At 40.9% G+C, this 20918-nt stretch overlaps 1 protein-coding gene across 1 annotated transcript in view; it reads right to left on the reverse strand.

Annotated features, from left to right (window-relative positions):
- Positions 1 to 11883: 11883 nt before the first annotated feature.
- LOC119913158 overlaps positions 11884 to 20918 on the reverse strand; it is a 30015-nt gene continuing 20980 nt past the window's right edge. The window contains exons 22-33 of the mRNA XM_038732489.1: positions 20755 to 20889; positions 20378 to 20416; positions 19831 to 19971; positions 19437 to 19531; positions 19250 to 19276; positions 16642 to 19102; positions 16440 to 16524; positions 14998 to 15096; positions 14532 to 14831; positions 13203 to 13319; positions 12984 to 13099; positions 11884 to 12902 (exon numbers count right to left, since the gene is read on the reverse strand). Coding sequence (XP_038588417.1) covers positions 12867 to 12902; positions 12984 to 13099; positions 13203 to 13319; positions 14532 to 14831; positions 14998 to 15096; positions 16440 to 16524; positions 16642 to 19102; positions 19250 to 19276; positions 19437 to 19531; positions 19831 to 19971; positions 20378 to 20416; positions 20755 to 20889 — 3651 coding nt within the window. The 3' untranslated portion in view covers positions 11884 to 12866. The remainder of the gene's footprint in view (positions 12903 to 12983; positions 13100 to 13202; positions 13320 to 14531; positions 14832 to 14997; positions 15097 to 16439; positions 16525 to 16641; positions 19103 to 19249; positions 19277 to 19436; positions 19532 to 19830; positions 19972 to 20377; positions 20417 to 20754; positions 20890 to 20918) is intronic.

Raw genomic sequence — 20918 nt, forward strand, 5'->3', positions numbered from 1 at the left:
TTATTTTAGCCCTTTGCATGTTTTGTGTGCAATAATCTTATTTTATAAAGTTGCTCAACCTGATAAATGAAGTAGAAGCAGAAAGTGGCCTAAAAATAAAATACTCATGGAAAGTACAAGTACCTCACATTTGTACAGTACTTGAGTAAATGTACTTAGTTCCACCACTGTCTGTGGTTCACAACAGTCCTCAACAAGCCTCCAGGAGGTGAATATTTAATACTCAAAAGGCAGATTTGTGGTTGAGTGTTTTTTTTTAAAAGCCACTACTACACTAAAAGCCATTACTAGAAACAATGAACGTCACACAAGTAGGAATATGACTAGTTACAAAAGTCTGAGAAGAAGAATTCTTTCATGTAAAATCTTAGTCTTATATTTTTCTCTCTGACCTCACAGGGAGCTCGAATGAGAAGGACAGCTGAAAATGATCGCAATACTGCATCATGTAGCAGAGTGTGAATATGTGTGTGTGTGTGTGTGTGTGTGTGTGTCTAGTTCGAGTTACATCATCACAACTCGGCTTTATTTACAGCTGAGGCGAGTTTTCATCACTGCTGAGGTATGTGTCATTCCTTTTCAGACACACTCAAAATATATTTGACACCGTATCAACTGATACGGTGAGCTGGCTTTAAGACTTTTACTATTTTAGGAGATTAAAAATATAAATAAACCGAGTCAAAGAAAGCAATAGAGAGATAAGAAAGATCAGGGATTTATTTTCTATTTTTGTCTTTTTTATGATTTCAACCTGTGCAAATAAACTCAAATCTAAGCTGAATCCTTCTGGACAACAAAAAACAAAAGAGTAGTTTTTTCTGTTCCCTTGTCTTTTCCATAGCCTCTCTACCCTCTCCCTTTTTTCTGGCACGTACTCAATTTAAAATTCTTGTCAAAGGCTTTGTACTGTGAAGTCCTGTCCACAGTCATCACACTTACTAACCTGATTCTGAGGCTAGACTGGCTGGTTGACCCAGAAACTCTTTTCACAACTGGATGAGCTAATGGAGTCCCACACAAAGTGACCTGATCGTCCAGAGATCGCTCTGCTCAAACACACAGTGTATAATTCAACACAACCCTGTACTGAAGTGACTTTATTTCCAAAACACCATACATGATGCTTGCTGTTGATGTTTTACTTTAATGAAACATATCCTGCTTTCACGATCCACTCTGGCGCTGCTAGAAATACCTGGTCATGAGATTCCAGCATCTGTATCTAAACAAAATCAAAGGTTTTCCTTTTAAGCACTTTACAGCACAATGTTTTTAATCAGCTGTGAGTGTCACCAAATGAGACCCATCACACTCATGAGCACCCAAATAAACAAACAATGTTGTATCATTTAGATTTTCCTTTATTTGAGAGGGTACAAATATGGACTAATGTTACTCCAAAGACACTGCATGCTAATACAACTTTTCTCTTATATTTCCAGATATGTATATTGCAGTTTTGAGAGGGCACTGTGCAATTAAACTAAGGCTCCAGCTTGGGTTCGGGAGGCAGACACCATCTCCACATTTAAGAGTAGGCTTAAGACTTCTCTCTTTGATAAAGCTTATAGGGCTGCTGGCTCAGGTGAGTTCTGAACCATCCCTAAGTTATGCTGCTATATGCATAGATTGCTGAAGGACTTCCCATGATGCACTGAGCTCCTCTCTCCTCCTCTCCATCTGTATGCATTCTTAGCCCATTAATTCATGTTTTTAACTCGACTTCATCCCTTTCATGTAGTTTTGTGCTTTCTCGTCCATCTCTTCTCTCCATCTCTCACTTTCTGTTGTGAATTGGCACTATATGAATGACACTGACTTGAACTGAATTGTATGAGTTAGTAACGTTACTGTAAATAAAATAAAGATGTGAGTTGAGGTATTCAGATGGTTTTGATAAGAACGGTCAACGAAAAGTAACCTGCCTTGTAAGCGTCCATCTCCTCTTTCCTTCTATTGCTTTCTGCAGGTGTTTCTTGCTCTGGATCTGCAGTTGCGGGTTTCCTGATGCCATCATGTTTCTGTTCAATATTTGTTTGTACAATTATTATTATTAGTCCTATTTTTATATCATTAATTTTGCCATCATTGTTAGGACTATTGTTGTTTTTGTCTGTACCACTGCCACTTTTACTGTTTTTGTATTTCTGTGTGCATATTATGTTGAGCTGCTTCTCACTCTCAAAGTCTAGAAACAGCTAGCACTCAAACTAAATCCATCTGTCAGCGCCTCTAAGGCTCGCTAATTAGCAAGTACAAGAATCCATGTAGAATCAACATTTCTTGTCTGGGACCAGTAACTGTAAAAATAAAAACGCTATAAAAAGAGAAATTGACATTTTTACTCTGAGGTTTTTGTACTGATTACCCATTGCAATCGACAGAACACATCATTAAATGTTTTAAGAAAATTATATTTATATGCAAGTCCGCCCATTACAAGAGCCCACACAGTTTGCTTTTAGAAAAAGGGTTGGAGTTGTTGATGAACCTTTCTCTGGATCCCCTGTGATGCTAAACTTGACAGTAACAGTGGAACCAGTAAAAACAGCGATACTGGAGGAAGCTTGCGTGGAACGTTGTGTTAAAGTGTTAACGGTCAACAGGTGGGAGAGAACACAGTGAGAGGAGAACAGGACACTGACAAACAAAAGTGTAAAGTTAAGGAGAAGTGTTTCTACATTAAATAGAAATTACGAAATGATAAACAACGGTGAAGTAAACACACACAGTGTGACAATCACACCAGTCACATTCCAAAAACTGAAACCCTCTCAAACATTTATGAGGTGTCATATGTGTAGGCTAAATGAAATGTCTTCATGGAGACAGCATTACTGAGGCTGCAGTGAGGTCAGTGTGTTTTTGAATTAAGGGAGTTTTTAGTTTCCACAGTTTCCTCAATGTGTTGTTTTCCCACTTTGGTTTAAGTTCAGGATGCAGCTGAGCTCAACTTAATTTCAACTTTTATGATTCAAACCGAGGGAATCTCAATCCATTTTTGCCCAATAATCTCTCCTAATACTGGCATCCCCGACCAGTAATTAAGACCTAGCTAATTTCGTAGTCGTTCTAGAATAACAATGGATCAAATTACTATTTGTAGCGTGTAAAATGGTCACTTGAGTGAGTACTAAAGGTGTATCTGTTTTTTAATTAACAATAAATATAGGAACGTGTTCTGTAAATAGTTATTTTACTATTGTGTTCAAAACTTTGCTCTGAAGCTCAATTCTGAGGCTGTTCTGTTAATAGTTTTCTAATAAACATAGCAACCTCTGATCAACCCATATCAATATCAGGCTTCAAGATGGAGTAATTCTTATCCAGCACGTCTTTTGTGAAATTCAGCAAATATCTCCTCATAGTCCACTAGCGGCTCGTTCTGTGTGTGCACTGATAGAGAGAGATCCAGTGTTTGTAAGCAGCCCTGGCTCTGTAAATAGGAAATAAACAAAGAGGGCTGCACCCTGCCACACATCACTATTCCAGCGGTGGTTATTTCAGCTTACTTTCTAGTTTGTCAGAATATGCTATTGTTGTGATGTTAGCTATTGTAGCAGGAGAGTTGTGAGTATCGATGTTTGGAGCTGGCGTGCTGGCTCTGGGACCGTCTTCTTCACTCTGCATGTTAACTTTGCAGCAGGAACTGCAGTGATGATAGACATAACCCAGGCAAATAAGGAAAACATCTTCACCAATTTGACAAAGTGTTAAATAAAAATAGTGCATAAACAGAAAACACAAACAAATATAAAAACGCTGTTTATCACTTGTGTGTCCTCTGGAAACATTCTATTGTTGTCTGTGCTACTTGCAGTATTTCTGGTATTTCTGGGTATGTTTTCTATATTTCTTATAAATACTGTGTTGTGAAATTGGTGAAGACGTTTTCTTAATTTGCTTGCGTTCTGCATCCGTTTTCTGTGCAGCGCGTAGCTGTCATGCGTTGTGCATTAGGCCACTATACACCACCTAAACCAAGCCATTTTTGTGCATTAACCAAACCTAACCTTAACCATAGTGGTATCAGATCAGATGACACTCATTGTGTTGTTTTGGAGGGTAGTTTCAATTGTATTTTGCTGTTCAATTTGGAGGACTTGTTTACTGACTAGCTGTTTGCTAGCTGTGACACAAACTTCAAACCTTCAACCTTTGCCACCAATGTGTGTGTAAATGCCCATGCAACCATGCATTTATACTTGTGCGTCCCTCATTCTGCAATTACACCCCCAAACGCTAGTATATGCTATAGCGTCCACTGTGTTGACTTTTGCCGGCCGAGCAGGCTAACTTTGGCCCTCTGCTAAACCGAAATTGTTGAGCTTCTGTAAATAACACCACAGAGTACGGTCTAGACCTGCTCTTTTATGAAAAGCGTTGTGAGTTAACTGTTGTTGTGATTTGGCGCTATATAAATAAAATTGAATTGAAATTGAATTGACATTTCTAACGGGAATGGGGGTAAAAATGTAAATGTGCGGCTGGTGTAGCCTTTTCAAATGTTATCAACCAAGTGGATCACATTCTGATTTCGCCCGGGTTGTGACAGTCAAATATATTTATCCACCATGTTACAGCCGCTGTTTTGGCCGATCGTAAAAGTTACTTCAAAACATGGGCACTTCCTGTTGGCTCGAAGGCATTGCGAGGCTACCCAGCCGACCAATCACAGTGCTTACAGTCCGCGTCGCCTTGATGTGTAGTTACATTTTTGAGGAGGTGCACGTCAGGCTGCGGCGTAGGCTAGGGGGCTACGCAGACGCAGAAGTATAGAAGTAACTTCTGCACTTAAGAGAGAGGTGATGATAAGAGATCCAAATGAAAAGCTCAAATATAGCCGACAGGCCGTTACTTTAATATAAATCTTAACAAAGCAATAATGAGGAACAGAAACACCCCAAAACTCTGTTTGTTTGTGTGTGTGTGGCTGTAAATCAGGCTTTATATATAAAATGTGATACAAGCATCAGATGACAGAGCTCTGATAAAACCTGAAAATAGAGACATGGAGGACATGAAGGTAAATCAGATTTACTCTCGCACACACACATAAACACTCCTAAATTCGGCCGTCTAAATCCACAGCAACATGGAGCTCAGAGCAAAGCCTTGCTTCAGACCAAAGCTATTTCACACCTTGCATAAAAAACATCCCCCTCTCACGCCCACACAGACACATTTACTCTTTTTTCTATCCACCTTTACTTTCTCACACGTTTATTGCTTAATTGTGGCCCCAGTCCTTTCTCTTATTATCGCTTTTTCCCTCTCTTCCGCTTTAGATCACATAATGCTCACACAAACTCACTCAGTGGAGAGTCTTCTTGTGTTTACTTCCCTTTATACTAACATCCCATCAAAACCCAGCCAAGACCCATAATGGCCTCAAGGCATGGCGTGGTTACACACACACACACACACACACAAAGTAATAAATGCCTCCCGAGTGTCCCGGCTGTCCGAGGAAAACTATTAAAAGCTTTTTGGAATTAACGCTTCCATCATTAAAGACTTTGTACTACCAAACAACTGCTTTTAATATTTTGTGAGACTATGAAACAGAAGAATAGTTAAACAAACATGAGCCCTTGTCCTTAAAAGTAATGGGGCAGTAGTGTCATACAAATGCCAGTACTAGTAGTTGCCATAGTTGGCAGGCTGAAACTCTACAGCATGTATAACCTCACATTTAAAGACTGTTTTTCTAAAAAAATTTAAGACCTTTGTAAATGAAATTTAATACTTTTAAGGCCTTATTTTTACACTATTAAATTAAAGACTTTTCTAATACTTTTAAGACCCTGCGGGTAACCTGTAAATGGTTTTAGGTCAGTGGCTTTAATGTGGTTTTTCAACTTTAGTGGCCAGTAAATGTGCCTGTATGCGGAAATGAATTTAGTTTTCTTGTTTATTAAAAAGATAAATAAATGCTTGCATGCAGGAATGACTGCAAGAGTAAGTAAGTGAATGAATGGATGAATGAATAAATTATCTAAAGCAAATCAAGTAAACTAAACTGAAATGAATGGCAACAAGTGAGGCCTCTGGTGAAAATGCAGAGCAAAGGTGAAGTGAAAAAGTTGTCACAAGACTTTAAAGTTGATTTTGTTGGTGATGATGATTTATGATTTGTGTCTGAACATCTTAAAGAGGTGGTAATATGCTCATTTTCAGGTTCATAATCTTATTTATGGGTTTTACCAGAACAGGTTTACATGGTTTACATGACTACTAGCCAATCAGAAGCAGAGAAGGGCAGGCCAATGACAAGCCGGTAAACATGGTTTAGTTTCAGCTGTACATTTTGCCGACCAGCTTGGCAACATCGACTGGAGCAAGAGCTTCAGAGTGGTGAGTTATTAATCTGTAACAAATGTATCTTTAATTCATAAAGTTTTAACTGACCTCTGGCTCTACATCACAGTAACAACTTTATGTCCATTGACTGCCTGGAGGGTAGCTAGTGTTTGGAAGGGAGAGAAGAGTTGTGCTGCAGATCAGTGTTTTTCCAGGGATGAAAGGGAAGTGGCTGGACTACAAACGAGCTGTTTTCAGGCAGTTCAGAGCAGTGTTTTCTGTGGGAGCTGGGAACTCCCTTTGGGGTGGACTTAGGTTTGCAAAGTGAAAAAGCCCAATTACATGCACAAAAAAGGTACCTACCTCAATAAAGGAGAGGGAAAAAGCCATAAAGCATAATATCACCTCTTTAAGTCCCGTCCAGGCTCTCAGGCAGCTACCAAAATTAGGGGAGCAAAGTAACATCTCCATCCAAATATGCTTTTTGGATAGAAAACAATAATGGATTGTATGCTAAGCATGCAGAATAGGGTTTAGATGACTCAAGAAGCTAACCAAATGGTCTTACCGAAACCATCTTTAACTAAAAGCAGGTCACTGGTAAAGGTTGTTGAGCACTATTTTGACATCCAATAATAAATGTCCTACAGTTACGACTAGAGTTTGGTTTCTTCGGCCCAAATTAGAATGGAAATGTTTGACAATTCTTTGAATAATTTTGGTCCGTCTCTGTTCACTGTACCCAATTACAAATTCCAGGTTTTGTAATCCAAGCTAAGCATGACTGAACTGTCTATGCTTTTAACCTTTACTGTTACTGCTGCTCTGATTTAATTATGTCCCGCTTAGCTTTTCAATGCTATCAGTAGGCTACAGGATACAGTACCTACATCAATTTTGTTCTAACTGACTTTCCTGTACTTGGTTTGGATCACATAAACCTAAAACAATTTGTTGTTTCTTTGTGCAAAACTGGCACCGCTCTCTCTGGATGAATGAATTAAAGCTAAATCACTTGAACAAATCTATGGAAACCTGTGTTTGGTCTGTGCCTGGACAGTATGCGTGATATGCATAGCTGAAGAAAACATTCAAAGCCTTGGATTTAGACAGATGAGACCCCCACACATAGGCTCCATAACACTAATACACACAGTTGTCTTCTGGTTTTAGTTATAGGGTCTGCAGGTTTCGCCAGGGTTAATACCAGAAGACTATTTCACACTTGCTAATTGCTCCATATGCACACATGGCCATACAAGAATGTAGTCACTTAAGACTCAGTGTGGATAGAAGACAACACAACCAACATATTCAATTTTCCATGGCTGACACTTATTCAGCCTGTTTTAAGTTTGACTTAATTCTACTGTACAAGAAAATGAAGTGTTTCAACAACTGATGCAACAACAGAAGAGAGGGGGAAAAAATATAAATTTTGCTTATGCTCCTTTCCTGAAACAGGTCACAGGTGAAACAAGTGAAATCCAATTATTTTGCCAAATTAAGTAAGTAAAATGTTCTCTCGCATTCATTACATTGCTTTTGTGGTAATTATTTAGCTGGAACTTGAGCTAAACGTTGCAAGCTAGCCAGTTGAGTCATAAAACGTATTTCCTTTTAGTTTTAATAGAAATAAGTTCTCCTATTTAGCTTACGTAGGTAGCTAGCAAGCAAATGTTAGTTAGCCAGTATAACCTGTCTCGCTTAAGAAGACTGTGTCTGCTAATACTTCATTTTATTTTATTTAGGATATATACAGCCAATTCACTACAACAGTAATGCTTTTCATATAGACCAGGTCTAGATACTCTTTGTGCTATTATTTACAGAGACCCAACAATTCCCACCATGAGCAAGCACGAGGCAACAGAGGCAAGGAAAAACTTCCTTCTAAGAGGCAGAAACCTCGAGCAGAACCATGGCTCAGGGTGGGCGGCCATCTGCCCCGACCGGTTGGGGTTAGTGTACTGTACGACAAACTTGCTTTCGTGTTTTCGTTTTAGCAGGCAGAGGTTAACAAATGTCTGGCTAATGTTTCAAACATAGCAAGCAAAGTTACCAACCCCCCCCTCTTTTAGTTTCTTAAAGAAATTAAATTCTCCCACCATGAGTCAGCTACGTAATTGTCATGATAAAGTGAGAAAAAATAGGTGGGCAGGGACCGGAGAAAGACTGTTACGTTAGCTAAATAGGTTACCTTACTTTTAATTCATTCATCTCTTCAGAAATTATTGTGAACATGTTTACTATGCAATTATTCTGTAAGGTCACCACAAATGACTGGCTTGCTTATCTTAAATGTTCACACACCTCCCGCTGTACCGGAGTGTGAAGACATGAATAAACATTTAGTTGCATGCATTGTTATGTTACTCTCTTGCACACAGAAAAAAAATACAGATTTCTGTCCTCACCGGTGTGTAGGGTTGATGATGTTGATGCTGCTGTTTGAGATGTGGTTTGTTTTACCTGCAACCAAGTTACAGGTGCTGCTGTTGATCTTAGAAGTCTTTGCGTGACCCGTGTCCGCTGAGCCCTGTTGCCAAGAACCCTGGGACTTCTTTTCCTCCAGCATGGCCAAAAATACACATACAAATATATGCACGCAGATATACAGTGCACACTCTCTTTAATCACATACACACATAGGCCTACACATGTCTACTTCTGAGTCATACACTTCCAAATCCAAAGATAAATCCCAAAATTAGGAAGTAAAACGTCTCTTGCTATTTTGCTTAAATGATATCCATGTTTAGAAAGAAAGCTGTATCATTTTCCTCTCAATAAATCCTCAGGTTTAAGTCATTCTAGAAGAATTCCTCAGGGTAAAAAAAAATCCTCCCGTAGTTTTGGAAAATTAAGGCAATGGATTCGCTTTCACCTGTTGCTTGCAATACATCCATACCAATCTGGATAATAAGTTACAAACAAATAAACAAACTTAAGTCGGTAAATCTTCCGAGCTCCCCAAAACATAAAGTCCTCCGGAGTATTCCAGAATTTCAGGCTTCCCAGAACTCAGAATTTCTGGAACTCGTTTTGGATTTCTGGGGGCTTAAAGCCATTAGTGGCTCAGCGGGATTTGAGCCACGAGAGACTGAGAGGCGAATCAGGAGATACTGCATGGCACTACACCCGTCCCTCTGAGCCAGCAGCTGGAGAGGGAGAGAGACAGGGAGAGAGAGAGACGGAGAGAGAAGCAAGCGAGGGAATCTTGAGGGCAAGAGAGGGTGGGGAACTGTCTATATGTTCTACCAATAAAAGGAGGGTCACAAGATATCAGGCTACTCGATTCCGATTTCTTTGATTGACTGTTTGCAATATTTTATACAGTGGTGTGAAAAAGTGTTTGCCCCCTTCCGGATTTTTTTTTTTTTTTTGCATGTTTGTCATACTGAAATGTTTCTGATAATCAAACAAACTGAAATATTAGACAAAGAAACAGAAGTAAACACAAAATGCACTTTTTAAATGAAGGTATTTATTATTAAGGGGAAAAAATCCAAACCTACATGGCCGTGTGTAAAAAAGTGATTGCCCCCTAAACCTAATAACTGGTTGGGCCACCCTTAAGCCTTGTACAGACTACACGACTTTCATCGTCGGCCGATGGCCGTGCTGTTCACACTACACAACTTGCCGTCTTGTGACTGACTCTGCGCGGCTCTGTCACCCGCTGCTGGTCTCCAAACCACGTTTTGTCAATAAAACACATGTGAAATGTGAAACGGGAAATGACACGAACCTACACGTGAAACAGCTGTTGTTCGTTATTATAAAGATAGCAATTATAAAGACAATAATATGGGTGAAAAAATGGATTAGCACATGCAGGTAGCAGGGATTGTCTGAGCTACAGAGAGAGCTGGGGGTGAGTAAAAAGTGTGTGACAAACTAGTTGCCTGCTCTGCCAGCTGCCTGCTCTCTTTGGTTGGATGTGGAGTCGGCCGACACTTCCAGATATTTGGCGTGTTAGATATCTGGCAGACGTCGGCGATGTGTCAGAAATGTGTTGGGGAGCCGTTTCGATGCGACGTTGTGTAATTCATACAACGACTGGCGACGGCAGATCGACCGCTGATTTATCCCTAATCGCAGCCAAATCAGGCTAAAAATCGTGTAGTGTGAACTAGGCTTTAGCAGTAACATCTGCAATCAAGCGTTTGCGTCAATGACTCTTTCACAGCCCTGTGGAGTAATTTTGACCCACTCATCTTTGCAGAATTTCTGTAATTCAACCACACTGGAGGGTTTTCAAGCTTTTACTGCTTTTTTAAGGTCATGCCACAACATCTCAATCAAATTCAGGTCAGGAATTTAATTAGGCCACTCCAAAGTCTTCATTTTGTTTTTCTTGAGCCATTCAGAGGTGGACTTGTTGGTGTGTTTTGGATCATTGTCCTGCTGCAGAACCCAAGTTCACAGATGGCAGGACATTCTCCTTCAGGATTTTTTGGTAGACAGCAGAATTCATGGTTCCATTTCCCACAGCAAGTCTTCCAGGTCCTGAAGCAGCCCCAGACCATCACACTACTAGCACCATATTTTACTGTTGTTATGAGGTTACTTTTTTTGTTACTTTTACGCCAGATGTAACGGGACACACGCTTTCCAAAAAGTTCAACTTTTGTCTCATCAGTATTTTCCCAAAAGTCTCGAGATCATCAGGTGTGTGTGGAGCAGACAAACCCAGACTCCCTTGTTATTGTTCTCGGTGACTTTAACAGGGGAAATCTCAGCCATGAACTCCCCAAATACAGACAGTTTATAAAGTGCCCAACCAGAGAGGGGAACACTTTGTATCACTGCTATACCACAGTTAGCAGTGCCTTTCACGCCGTTACACGCACTCCACTGGCACACTCTGATCATGTGATGGTCCATCCGATTCCTTCTTACAGGCAAAATTTAAAGTTGTGTAAATCTGTAGTGAGGACATCAAAGAAGTGGACAAGTGAGGCTGATGAGGATCTTCAGGCGTGTTTGGACTGCACTGAATGGGATGGTTTCAGGACTGCTCCCAACAATCTGGATGAGTTTACAGAGGCTGTGACATCCTACATCAGCTTCTGTGAAGACAGCTGTATACCAACACGCACCAGGGTGGTAAAACAATGACAAACCCTGGTTTACAGCCAAACTCAGACAGCTAAGGTTGGAAAAGGAGGAGGCTTTTAGGAGTGGAGACCGAGCCGGGGGCAGGGCGTTAAAGTACAGGTTTAGCAAGGAGGTGCGAGAAGCTAAACGACTGTACTCAGAGAGGCTACAGAACCAGTTCTCTGCAAAACGACGCCACTTCTGTCTGGAGGGGATTCAGACAGATCACAAACTACAAACCCAAAGTCCTCCACTTCATCAATGACTCTCGCCTGGCAAATGAGCTGAACCCGATCTACTGCCGCTTTGAGGTTTGGATTTTTTCCCCTTTATAATAAAAACGCTAATAAAGACGTTCCTTGCGTATCTATTCCAAGTTCTGTTTCAAAACGATAAACTGTGCTTTGTGTGGGTAATCAATGGTGATGAATGATTGTGACATGAGCGCCCCAAAATAGCCAAAATGACATGATCCTTGTTAAATAACAGCTCAGTCTTTATGTCAAAATCATAAAATGTTCCCCTAGTAAACACATAATTATTTTTACAAAAAAAACATACATTGTATGATATTTATTAAATAAACACAAAAAACATCCCATAATATAATCTCTTGACTCATACTGACTATAACAGTTATGTAAATTATTTTTCACATAAAAGATTCTCTCCAAAAAGTAAAAGCAATGAGAAAATGTGTTCATATTGTCATCGAGATACAAAATGCTTGCTAGTGTTTGTCTGACTGCGACATGGGCTTAGTTCACTTCAAGCTGAGACAGCTAATCTGACAGTTAAGGGCATTTGCAACACAAACTATAACTACTGTTATTAAGACAACATATTTTCTCTCACTCCGATTGAATCCTTTTTTGCCATCTTTCTCCAAAAAGTAGAAATGTGATAAAACTTTATAACTCTGAAAGCTTGAACTGAGTTTGATCTGGAGGAACCACGCCCTCTTCCTGTTCCTGAGCAGATTTCCTCACAAACCTGAGCTGATGTTTCCAAGTTTCCAGACAAAAAAACTATTTTGAGAAAATCAATAAAAAAACAAACCGCAAATGAATGTGTGTTACATTCTACTCTTGTTTGTATGGGCAGACTAAACAAATCATCTAAAAATACTGGTGTAATCATTTATTGATGAGTAAAAGAGGTCATGCAGCACCTTTTAAAGCTCTGGGGCCGTATTACAGAAAGTTCTTAACCGGTAGATCCTATCCTAACTGCTTGGTAACCATGGGCCATTACAGAATACGACCCCTGAACTCTTATATGTGACTTACCGACTTCATGATAAAACTCAGTTCATGTTTCCTTTTTTCGCCAGCTGATGCAACTTACCTCCAACTGGCTTCAGCTTTTTTACATTTTTAACAAACAATACATAAATAAATAAGTAGTTGAAGTTGGAACCAATCGGAAACAGAACCTTGAAAACTTTGTGTTGAACTTTAAGTTGGTTTCTGTTGAAGCTTCTGGTAATGTTTCTGAAAGGAGAATTGGGTGAACAATGTAAGTCCAAGTGTGTGTTTGGGGTTGTTTCATTTTGTGTATGTGTTTGTGTGTACCTGAAGGTTGTTGTAATGTGTCCGGCTGCTGCAGTGGAGGTCCATGGCGGTGCTCTCGTAGAAAACAGAGCAGAGATTACAGAAAAAACCTGATTTGGGGACCATGAACTCCTGACCTGAAGAGGGAGACGGTGAAAGAGAAACAGAAGGAAAAACTGTGACAAAACATTTGCGTCTCCTGTTGTGTGAGCGCTGTGTGTGTTTGTGTGTGTCTCTCACCGAGGGGGTTGTTGGGTTTAAATGCCGGCAGTTTGAAGTCGGCAGAGACACAAGGAGGCCGAGAACGAGATCGCTTTGCTTCAGGTGCAACAAGCTCCCCCCTCTGCTTACTAAGAACTGAAGAAGGAAAGAACAATCTGTAAATCATATAAGCCACGGCAGACTTGATGATCAGAGTTCTGTGGGGGCCATAACATCCAATCAGATTCCTCCCTGATGGTATTGCATGATGAATAAGCATCTGCCTGTGCTTCTCAGCACTGAGGAGACCATTAATTCTGATGAAACGCCCGACATCTGTTTACCCAAACTAGCAAGGAACATCTTCCATGCTTCACTGCTCATTCTTGTACCGCTCTCCAGCCCTTCAGCGAACAAACTGCCTTCTGCCTTCAAATTTGGCCATGGTATATGACATTTGACAGTAAACTGTGTTCAGCAACCTCACCTTGTTAGCGAAGTTTTGTTGTTTCTCTACCAGTTGTATTCCTCCTACACAGCTGTTTCTGTTTCAGTTAATGATTGTGTTTCAACCTACATATTGAATTGGTGATCATAAGCACCTGTTTGGTATAAGTGTTTATCCATACACATGACGATATGCCTATAAAATCCCTCCATCTAAAAAGATTCAAGTTAATTTTATCCTGTAATTGAATTACAAACAGTGAAACTTTTTTACATATAAAGTGAATTATTTCAAGCCCGTGTGTGGTGGTTTCTGCAAAGACCCTACTTTCTGCCTGTGTTTTCTGCTTATTTTGTGTGTTGAGGACATTTCTGGGTGAAAACCTTTGGGCAGTGTGCAGGGTGTGAGGTCAGGACAGAAAACATAGCGGGTCACATTGCTGTCTCCGTCTCTCTCTGCTCTTGGTCTGTGCTATAATGTGTCTTCCGTTATGCATTTTAGTCAGTCTGTTGAGCTGCCCTGTATAAACAAGCACAAGCTGCTGTTGTTCAGGAATTATATTATTATAACTTATGATGGAGCATTACTGACATATGCCAGTATTTGAGTGCCTTCACTGTAACAGTAAGAATTGTGGCCAATGAGCTCCTGTTGAATTTTAACATTTTTCAAAATAAATGTTTTCTTGCTGTACCGATAACATACCAAACTGCAAGCCCAAAACCACACATATATACAAACTGAACCGCAAATTTTGTGTACCGTTACACCCCTAGTACTTAGTAGAATTTTCAGAAAACGCACTTTTGTGGGTCCACAATACCAGCTCTGTGTGGCTGGTACTGTATGCTAAAACTGAAGATAACATTTCTGTTAGTGTGGAAATGGCCTCAGCCTATTCTTCTTTCGGCTCTCTGTACCTTTAATGTCGGTCCTGCTCCTCCCTTCCTTCTCCTCCTCCACACATTGCTCCAGTGTCTGGTTCTTAGGGTGTTCCTCATACCCAGCAGAGGCAGCATCAACGTCGGCTTGGCCCGCTGCTTCCACCTCTGCCTCTGCCTTCTGGCTCTCCGGCTGGCCATCGCCCAACAATGTAGACAGGTCTTTGTCCAATGATGACGAGGCGTCGAGTGACGTGGAAGGCAATACATCAGCTGGTTCCTTTCCTTCTTCTCTGTCATCTTTTGTGCCCACTTTTTTCTCTCTGGTAGATTTTCTCTCTGTGGTAAAAGACAATGAATTGGTTGAGCGAACAATGATAAGGAAACTGCATAATCATAATTTTAATTACTCTTAATTAGGTTTCATGTTTTAGAGCCCCATCATTGTGCTCCAGAGATCATCTTTCGGGTAATGACATGATTGTACAAAAGATGTGTGCATTACTGGGGATCTGTCTGCTTCTCTTCTTGGGTCGGCCTCTTGTCCTTGGCGTTGTCACTTTTTCCTCCTCCTGTGCCCCCTCGTGTGCAACCATTGAATGATCTGGATGGATGAGGGAGCAGTGTGAATGAGAGCCTCAGAAGCCAAGAAAGTTTTAGTCCCACCCTGCCCTCCTTTACTGAAATCTCTGAAAGCCTACCTATCCACCATAATCACCAGCATGAAGTCCTCAACCGGGGCCCTTGACCATATCCCCTCCTCTCTAGTCAAGGCCCGCGTACCCACACTCGTTACCAATGTAATCAACGCCTCCTTGTCCACTGGCCTCGTCCCCCCCACCCTCAAGCTCCTTGATATCACCCCAATACTAAAAAAACCCAGTCTCGACCAAATCTTCTCCAACCTTCCTTTTCTGTCCAAAATCCTGAGTGAGTTGTCGCTGCTCAATTCAAATCCCACCTCGTCTCCAATAACCTGAAACTTTCCAATCAGGCTTCCGCTCCAAACACAGCACTGAAACTGCCCTTCTTAAAATCACCAATCACATATTTCTCTCTGCTGACTTTGGGTTCCTCACCATCCTTATCCTCCTCAACCTAAGACACCATCAACCAATCCGTCCTTCTCAGACGCCTTCAGGACTCCCTTTACATAACCGGCACTGCCCTTTCCTGGCTCAACTCCTACCTCTCTGACAGACACCAACATCCCCATTGTCATCCCCTCCACCTCTTGCCCGACGTCAGCCAGGTTGCCTTCCTTCACCTCAAGAACATCATCCACTTCCAGGCCCCCCTTGTCCTTTACTGCTGTACACTCATCGGTGCCCTCATCAGTTCCAGACTTGCAACTGCATCCTCTATGGTTCACCTAACAAAATCCTCAATAAACCACAGGTACGTCCAGAACTTCGCTGCCCGCATTCTCACCTGCATCCATCGCAGAGACCACACCACCCCTGTACCATCAATGTCTCCTGGTTAATTACAGGATCCAGTTTAAATTTCTACTCATCAACTACAAAGCCTTAAACAACCTTCATTTCATTTTCTTTCTTAACTAATTATTTTTATCTTTCACCATTTAGAAAAGCGCTATAAAATCTAATTTAATATTATTATTTTTTATTATTTTCACAGCAGAAACATTGACTTGTCAAAGCAGGAAAAGCTTAGGTGGGATGAATAATAATGATGGCTGCACTTCATTTAGGTGAGCCAGCTCCAGGGCTTTGGTATCAATAACTGAAAATGCTTACTGACATACAGTACATACTAATGGTATGTAGTTATTGTTAATATTAGTATTTACACGTGCTTTTCCTGCTTTCACAAGACAAAATGTCTGCCTTGAAGAAAGTCCTGATTTAAAATCACAAGATTTGTTCAATGGAGATAATCATAATAAGATAAGTACACAGTAGTATATAACGGAATAACACACACCTGTGCCAACGTCTTGTTTGCATTTGACAGATCTTGATGTTTTCTTTTCCTCATCACTGTCTGCTTCATCTAAACGCATCAAAGTCTAAAAACAGAAGAAAGAGATGTTTTGTGTTTTCTTGTGTTTCCCAGTGCTTCACCATAATTAGATTACCGTAATAAAAAAAATAAAACTCGTATGTGTTCAGATCTTAACCTTTACCTCTGGTTTAAAGGAGTCCACTGGTTCATCCTCCTGGCTGAGTGGGCGGATCTCCACCGTGCTTTGCTCGGCCTTCCCCTCCTCCTCCTCCTCTTCTACAAACTCATCCAGAGTGACGAGTGCTTGTGGCTCTCCCTCCGTGACCGCCCTGTCCCCCTCTCGGCTCTCCGCCACTCTTTCCTCTCTAGCTCCATCTGCCCCCACTTCATCCAGAGTCACCAGCTCCTGGGCATCTACCTCCACCTTCTCAATATTTTCCCTCCCTCTTTCCTTTGTACTTCTTGTCCTGGCAGGGACTTTCTCCTCTTTCTTTGGTCTTCCCCTTTTTCCTTTGCCTCCTGTAGCGGGCTGATCAATCTTAACAGCTTCATTCTCCATAGGAGATATTTCATAGGTCGCTTCACTTATTTCTCTTGCAGCAATGTTCTTATTCTTTGTTGGTCTGCTCTCTTTTGGAGGAGCTTTCTTTGGTCTTCCCCTCTTTCTCTTTCCTCCCGTGGCGGGCCATTCAACCCTAACAACCTCGTTCTCCATAGAGGATAATTCACAGGTAGCGTCATCCCCAATTACCTCTCTTGCAACAATGCCCTTCTTTGTTGGTGTGCTCTCTTCTGGAGGAACTTTCGACTCTCTCTTTGGTGTTTTTTCCAGTGACTCTCTGGCAGGAGTGTGCCTCCTTCTCATTGGCGTGTCCTCTTTTTGTGTTTTCTCTTTCGAAGAATCTTTATTAGTTGTTCTTTCCCTTTTTCCTCTAGTGGATCTTGTCGTGATCGTCAGTTTATCATCAGCAGTCTCGTCCTCCACAGAGTTTAAAATCCTGTATGTAACCTCCTTTGGCTTAGGAGATGAATCTGTGAGATTCAATGTAATTCTTTCCTCTTTTTTCCCTCTTGCACTCCTTCTTCTACCAGACCTTTCTGTGGCAGTAGCATCTTGAACCTGTTTGGTGACAACAGAATCTAGCTGGTTCTCATGAATCATCTCCTCAGTGTCCTCTTTGCCTGTTTTAGAAATCACTGCAGTGGTGTCCATCTTAGTTTGTGTCTCATATTTTTTAACCGTCCTGTGCTGTTTCTTTGGAGATTTCTCTTTTTCTTCACTTTTGGACGCAGAGGTTGCAGGGCCACTCCTCTTTGATGGTCTCTCATCTTTTCTAGAAGTTGCTTCCTCTTTCTTGGTGCTTTTTTCCTTGTCAATGAAAAATGACTCGACCTCTCTAGTTATCGGCTGATCTTCCACGGAATCAATTACCTGATATGCGTCTTCCTCTATGGGCCCAGTGTCTTCTTTAGGTATCTGCTCACTGGGATCTTCAAGTTTGTCGTCTTCTGTAGCAGTTTGATCATTAATTGAATGCAACATCTCAAAGGTTTCTTCTTCTTTGCTGTCGCATTCTTGAAGAGGCTGGTCTTCATTTGGGATTCGGCCATCAGGATTTTCCACATCTTTGGAGGTTTTAGAGGATTCTGCTGAAAGTGTTTTAACTTTGACCTCTTCCTCTTTTTGTTCTTTCTTTTTCCCATCTCCCTTTGGACCTTGTTTGCTACCTTTAACTAACACTTGGAATTGTTCTTTGTTATCTGTCTCTTTACCAACTGCATCTTTAACGGCATCATCAGATTTGTCGACTACTGGATTTGCATCTTCCTCAGACAGTTGTTTTACTGTGGAACCGTCATCTTGGACCAGGCGACTGTCCTCTTGACCTGCAGCTGCTTGGTCTTCAGTAACACTGTCTAGCACTTGTAAAGAACTGGTCATTTCCATTTCACTGTCCTCCTCATCTGTTCGATCATCGAGTGAATCAAGGATTTGGAAATTTTCTCTATCGTCCTCCTCCACCTCTGAATGTTTGTCAACATCTTCTTTCCCTTCCTTTTTTCTTTTCTTCTGGTCTTTGAGAGTGTTCACATTACAATCAGTACCCAGACTCTGGGCTTGGCTCAACTCTACCTCATGTCCCTGTGGAGGTGGACGCATTTCTGATGATGATTCTATTTTTCTCTGTGACTCACCAGTTTTTGCAGCAATGCCCTCTGCTGACACTTTGTGGTCAGACTTTGCCACTTCGCTCTCTGTGTCTTGTGTTTCTTCTCTAAGAGGCTCCAGATGAGTTTCCATTGATCCATTGACAGTTACTGCTGCTGTTTTATTTTCTGTTTTACTTGCAGCTAAGGGGGAGTGGTTTTTACGACTGGAAGATGCAGTATTTGATGCTTTGGCTGGAGATTTAGTCCTCTCCTGTTGTGTTTTCTGGCCCAAAGAGGAAGGGAAAGTGATAGCAGACAGTGTACCTGGGCCACTGGTTTGAAGGGCAGCTCGGGACCCACTATCCAAAAGTTTAGGAGGATGAAGCTGAGTTAGGTATTTCACAGCTGGGGACTTGGCTTCAAGACTGACCGGTTCAAAGTTTATTGTGATCTCACTAGAATCTTGTAGACGCCGTTTTAGACTCTTCAGGCTAAAATTAAAAACAGAAAAGGATTGTCAGTATATCATATTCAGTTTACAATGATTTAAAACTTAAAAAATATGTCACACATTGATCACTGTCACGCTTTGGCAACTAAAATATGAATATCAATCAATTAAATAGTGGTATACTCACGTCTCAAAACGTTTAACTTTATTCCACCTGGAGAAAGAATAAGAAGGAGTAGGTCAGTTTAGGTGTGACGATGGGAGATTAAAAAACATCCATACACATACACAGGCTACCAGCTTTAACAAAGAAAAGTGAGTAATTATAAAACTAATTCAACCCCATTTCATACACAACAAGGACGCATGCATACCATGTTGTGCACCTTTTAGAAGAGTCTAGTGGGAATGTGTTGTATTTCTTCACCACCTTTGCTACCCCGCTGGAGTCAGCCATCTCAATGCAGATCTGAGGTAGAACAACAGTCATAGACAAAGAGAGAGTTGAAGACCGTGACAAAAGCAACAAACAGAGACAGAGCAGCAACAAACAATAAGAATGTTTGTATGTGAAGTTACAGTATTTTCAAGCTGACTGTGCTGAAAGAAACTCCACCTCTATGGAAGGAAAGTGAACACTTTATTCTAAGGCCTTTTTTGAAAACTAAATTCAATGCTTCAAGTCTTTTCAACACCAACAGGATACACTGATATCACGGTTGTCACAACACATAAAAGTGAAAACTGCAGGGGTTTGGGTTTTTGTACCCTGTTGGCGAGTGGCAGGAAGCTGACAAAGGTCGCTATGGAATCCACCACATCCATGACCTTCTTGATGACTTCCCCAGACGTCTCAGAAATCTCCACACAGAGCAACCGCTCCTCCAGAGACCTTGGCTCTGAAACTCCCTGAACAGCAAGAAACAGTTGGTGTTAAGGATCAGAATAATCCATGTATTGATTCTATGAATCCAAAACAAAATAATAACAACCCACAGACAGAGAGTTTGATTTTAATATTTAATGTTTCCTTTTTGTGTGACCAGGAAGTTTCATACTTCCTTGTGTGTTGCACTTGATAAAGGTGCAGCAAATATACTTGGGCGATAGGGTTACTTTATTTAAGGTAATGAATATGAGCTTGAACAACATTATGTGGCTTTGGAGGGAGGGATACTTTCAAATGTAGTTGTCTCTTGTTTGTTCTCTGACATTTCCTACCGCATCTTTAACTACATTTGCTTTTTTGATTCAGAGATCCAAAGATAGATGCTTTCACTTGACAAAAGATTTACATAAGGTATTAATGACTTACAGTATTACTCCACTTCATCAGACTTCTGTACATCATATCCTGCAAAAAATTACAAGTAACAGATCGTCAAAAAATGTTTCATTATATCTGCATTTTTAACATTTTGTACCAACATATTTTCTCTAAATATCCCAAATTGTGTGTGCATATTTGTATTTCTGTGCTTGTCTATAAAGTACTAATAAGGACACCAGCATATCTGCTATTATTTCCTTCAGAAATGTCTAAAGAAGAAAGAAATTGCAGTGTTGGCATGTAATGTTAAGTACGTGTTAACAAAAACAGAGACCTCTAGATTCCTGTCTGCTTCTAAAGGTGAATTTTCTATCCCATCCTTATCCCGACACAGAACCCTGTCCGGGCTTTAGTGTCCATACCTCAGTGGATGCAGGATTCATGTGTTGCAAGACGAAATGTACACTGAGCTTGGAGCCTTTGACAGAAACCGGATTTGTGATGTGATCTCGGGCAAAATTGCAGCACGTAGTCCAATCAGCGAAAAAAACAAAAGCCTGAAGGTGAAGAGAGGAAAAACATTTGA

The sequence above is a fragment of the Micropterus salmoides genome, unplaced genomic scaffold (genome assembly GCF_014851395.1).
Source record: "Micropterus salmoides isolate LMB-PRFRI ecotype aquatic unplaced genomic scaffold, ASM1485139v1 Ms_hic_scaffold_2, whole genome shotgun sequence".
Taxonomy (NCBI): Eukaryota; Metazoa; Chordata; class Actinopteri; order Centrarchiformes; family Centrarchidae; genus Micropterus; species Micropterus salmoides.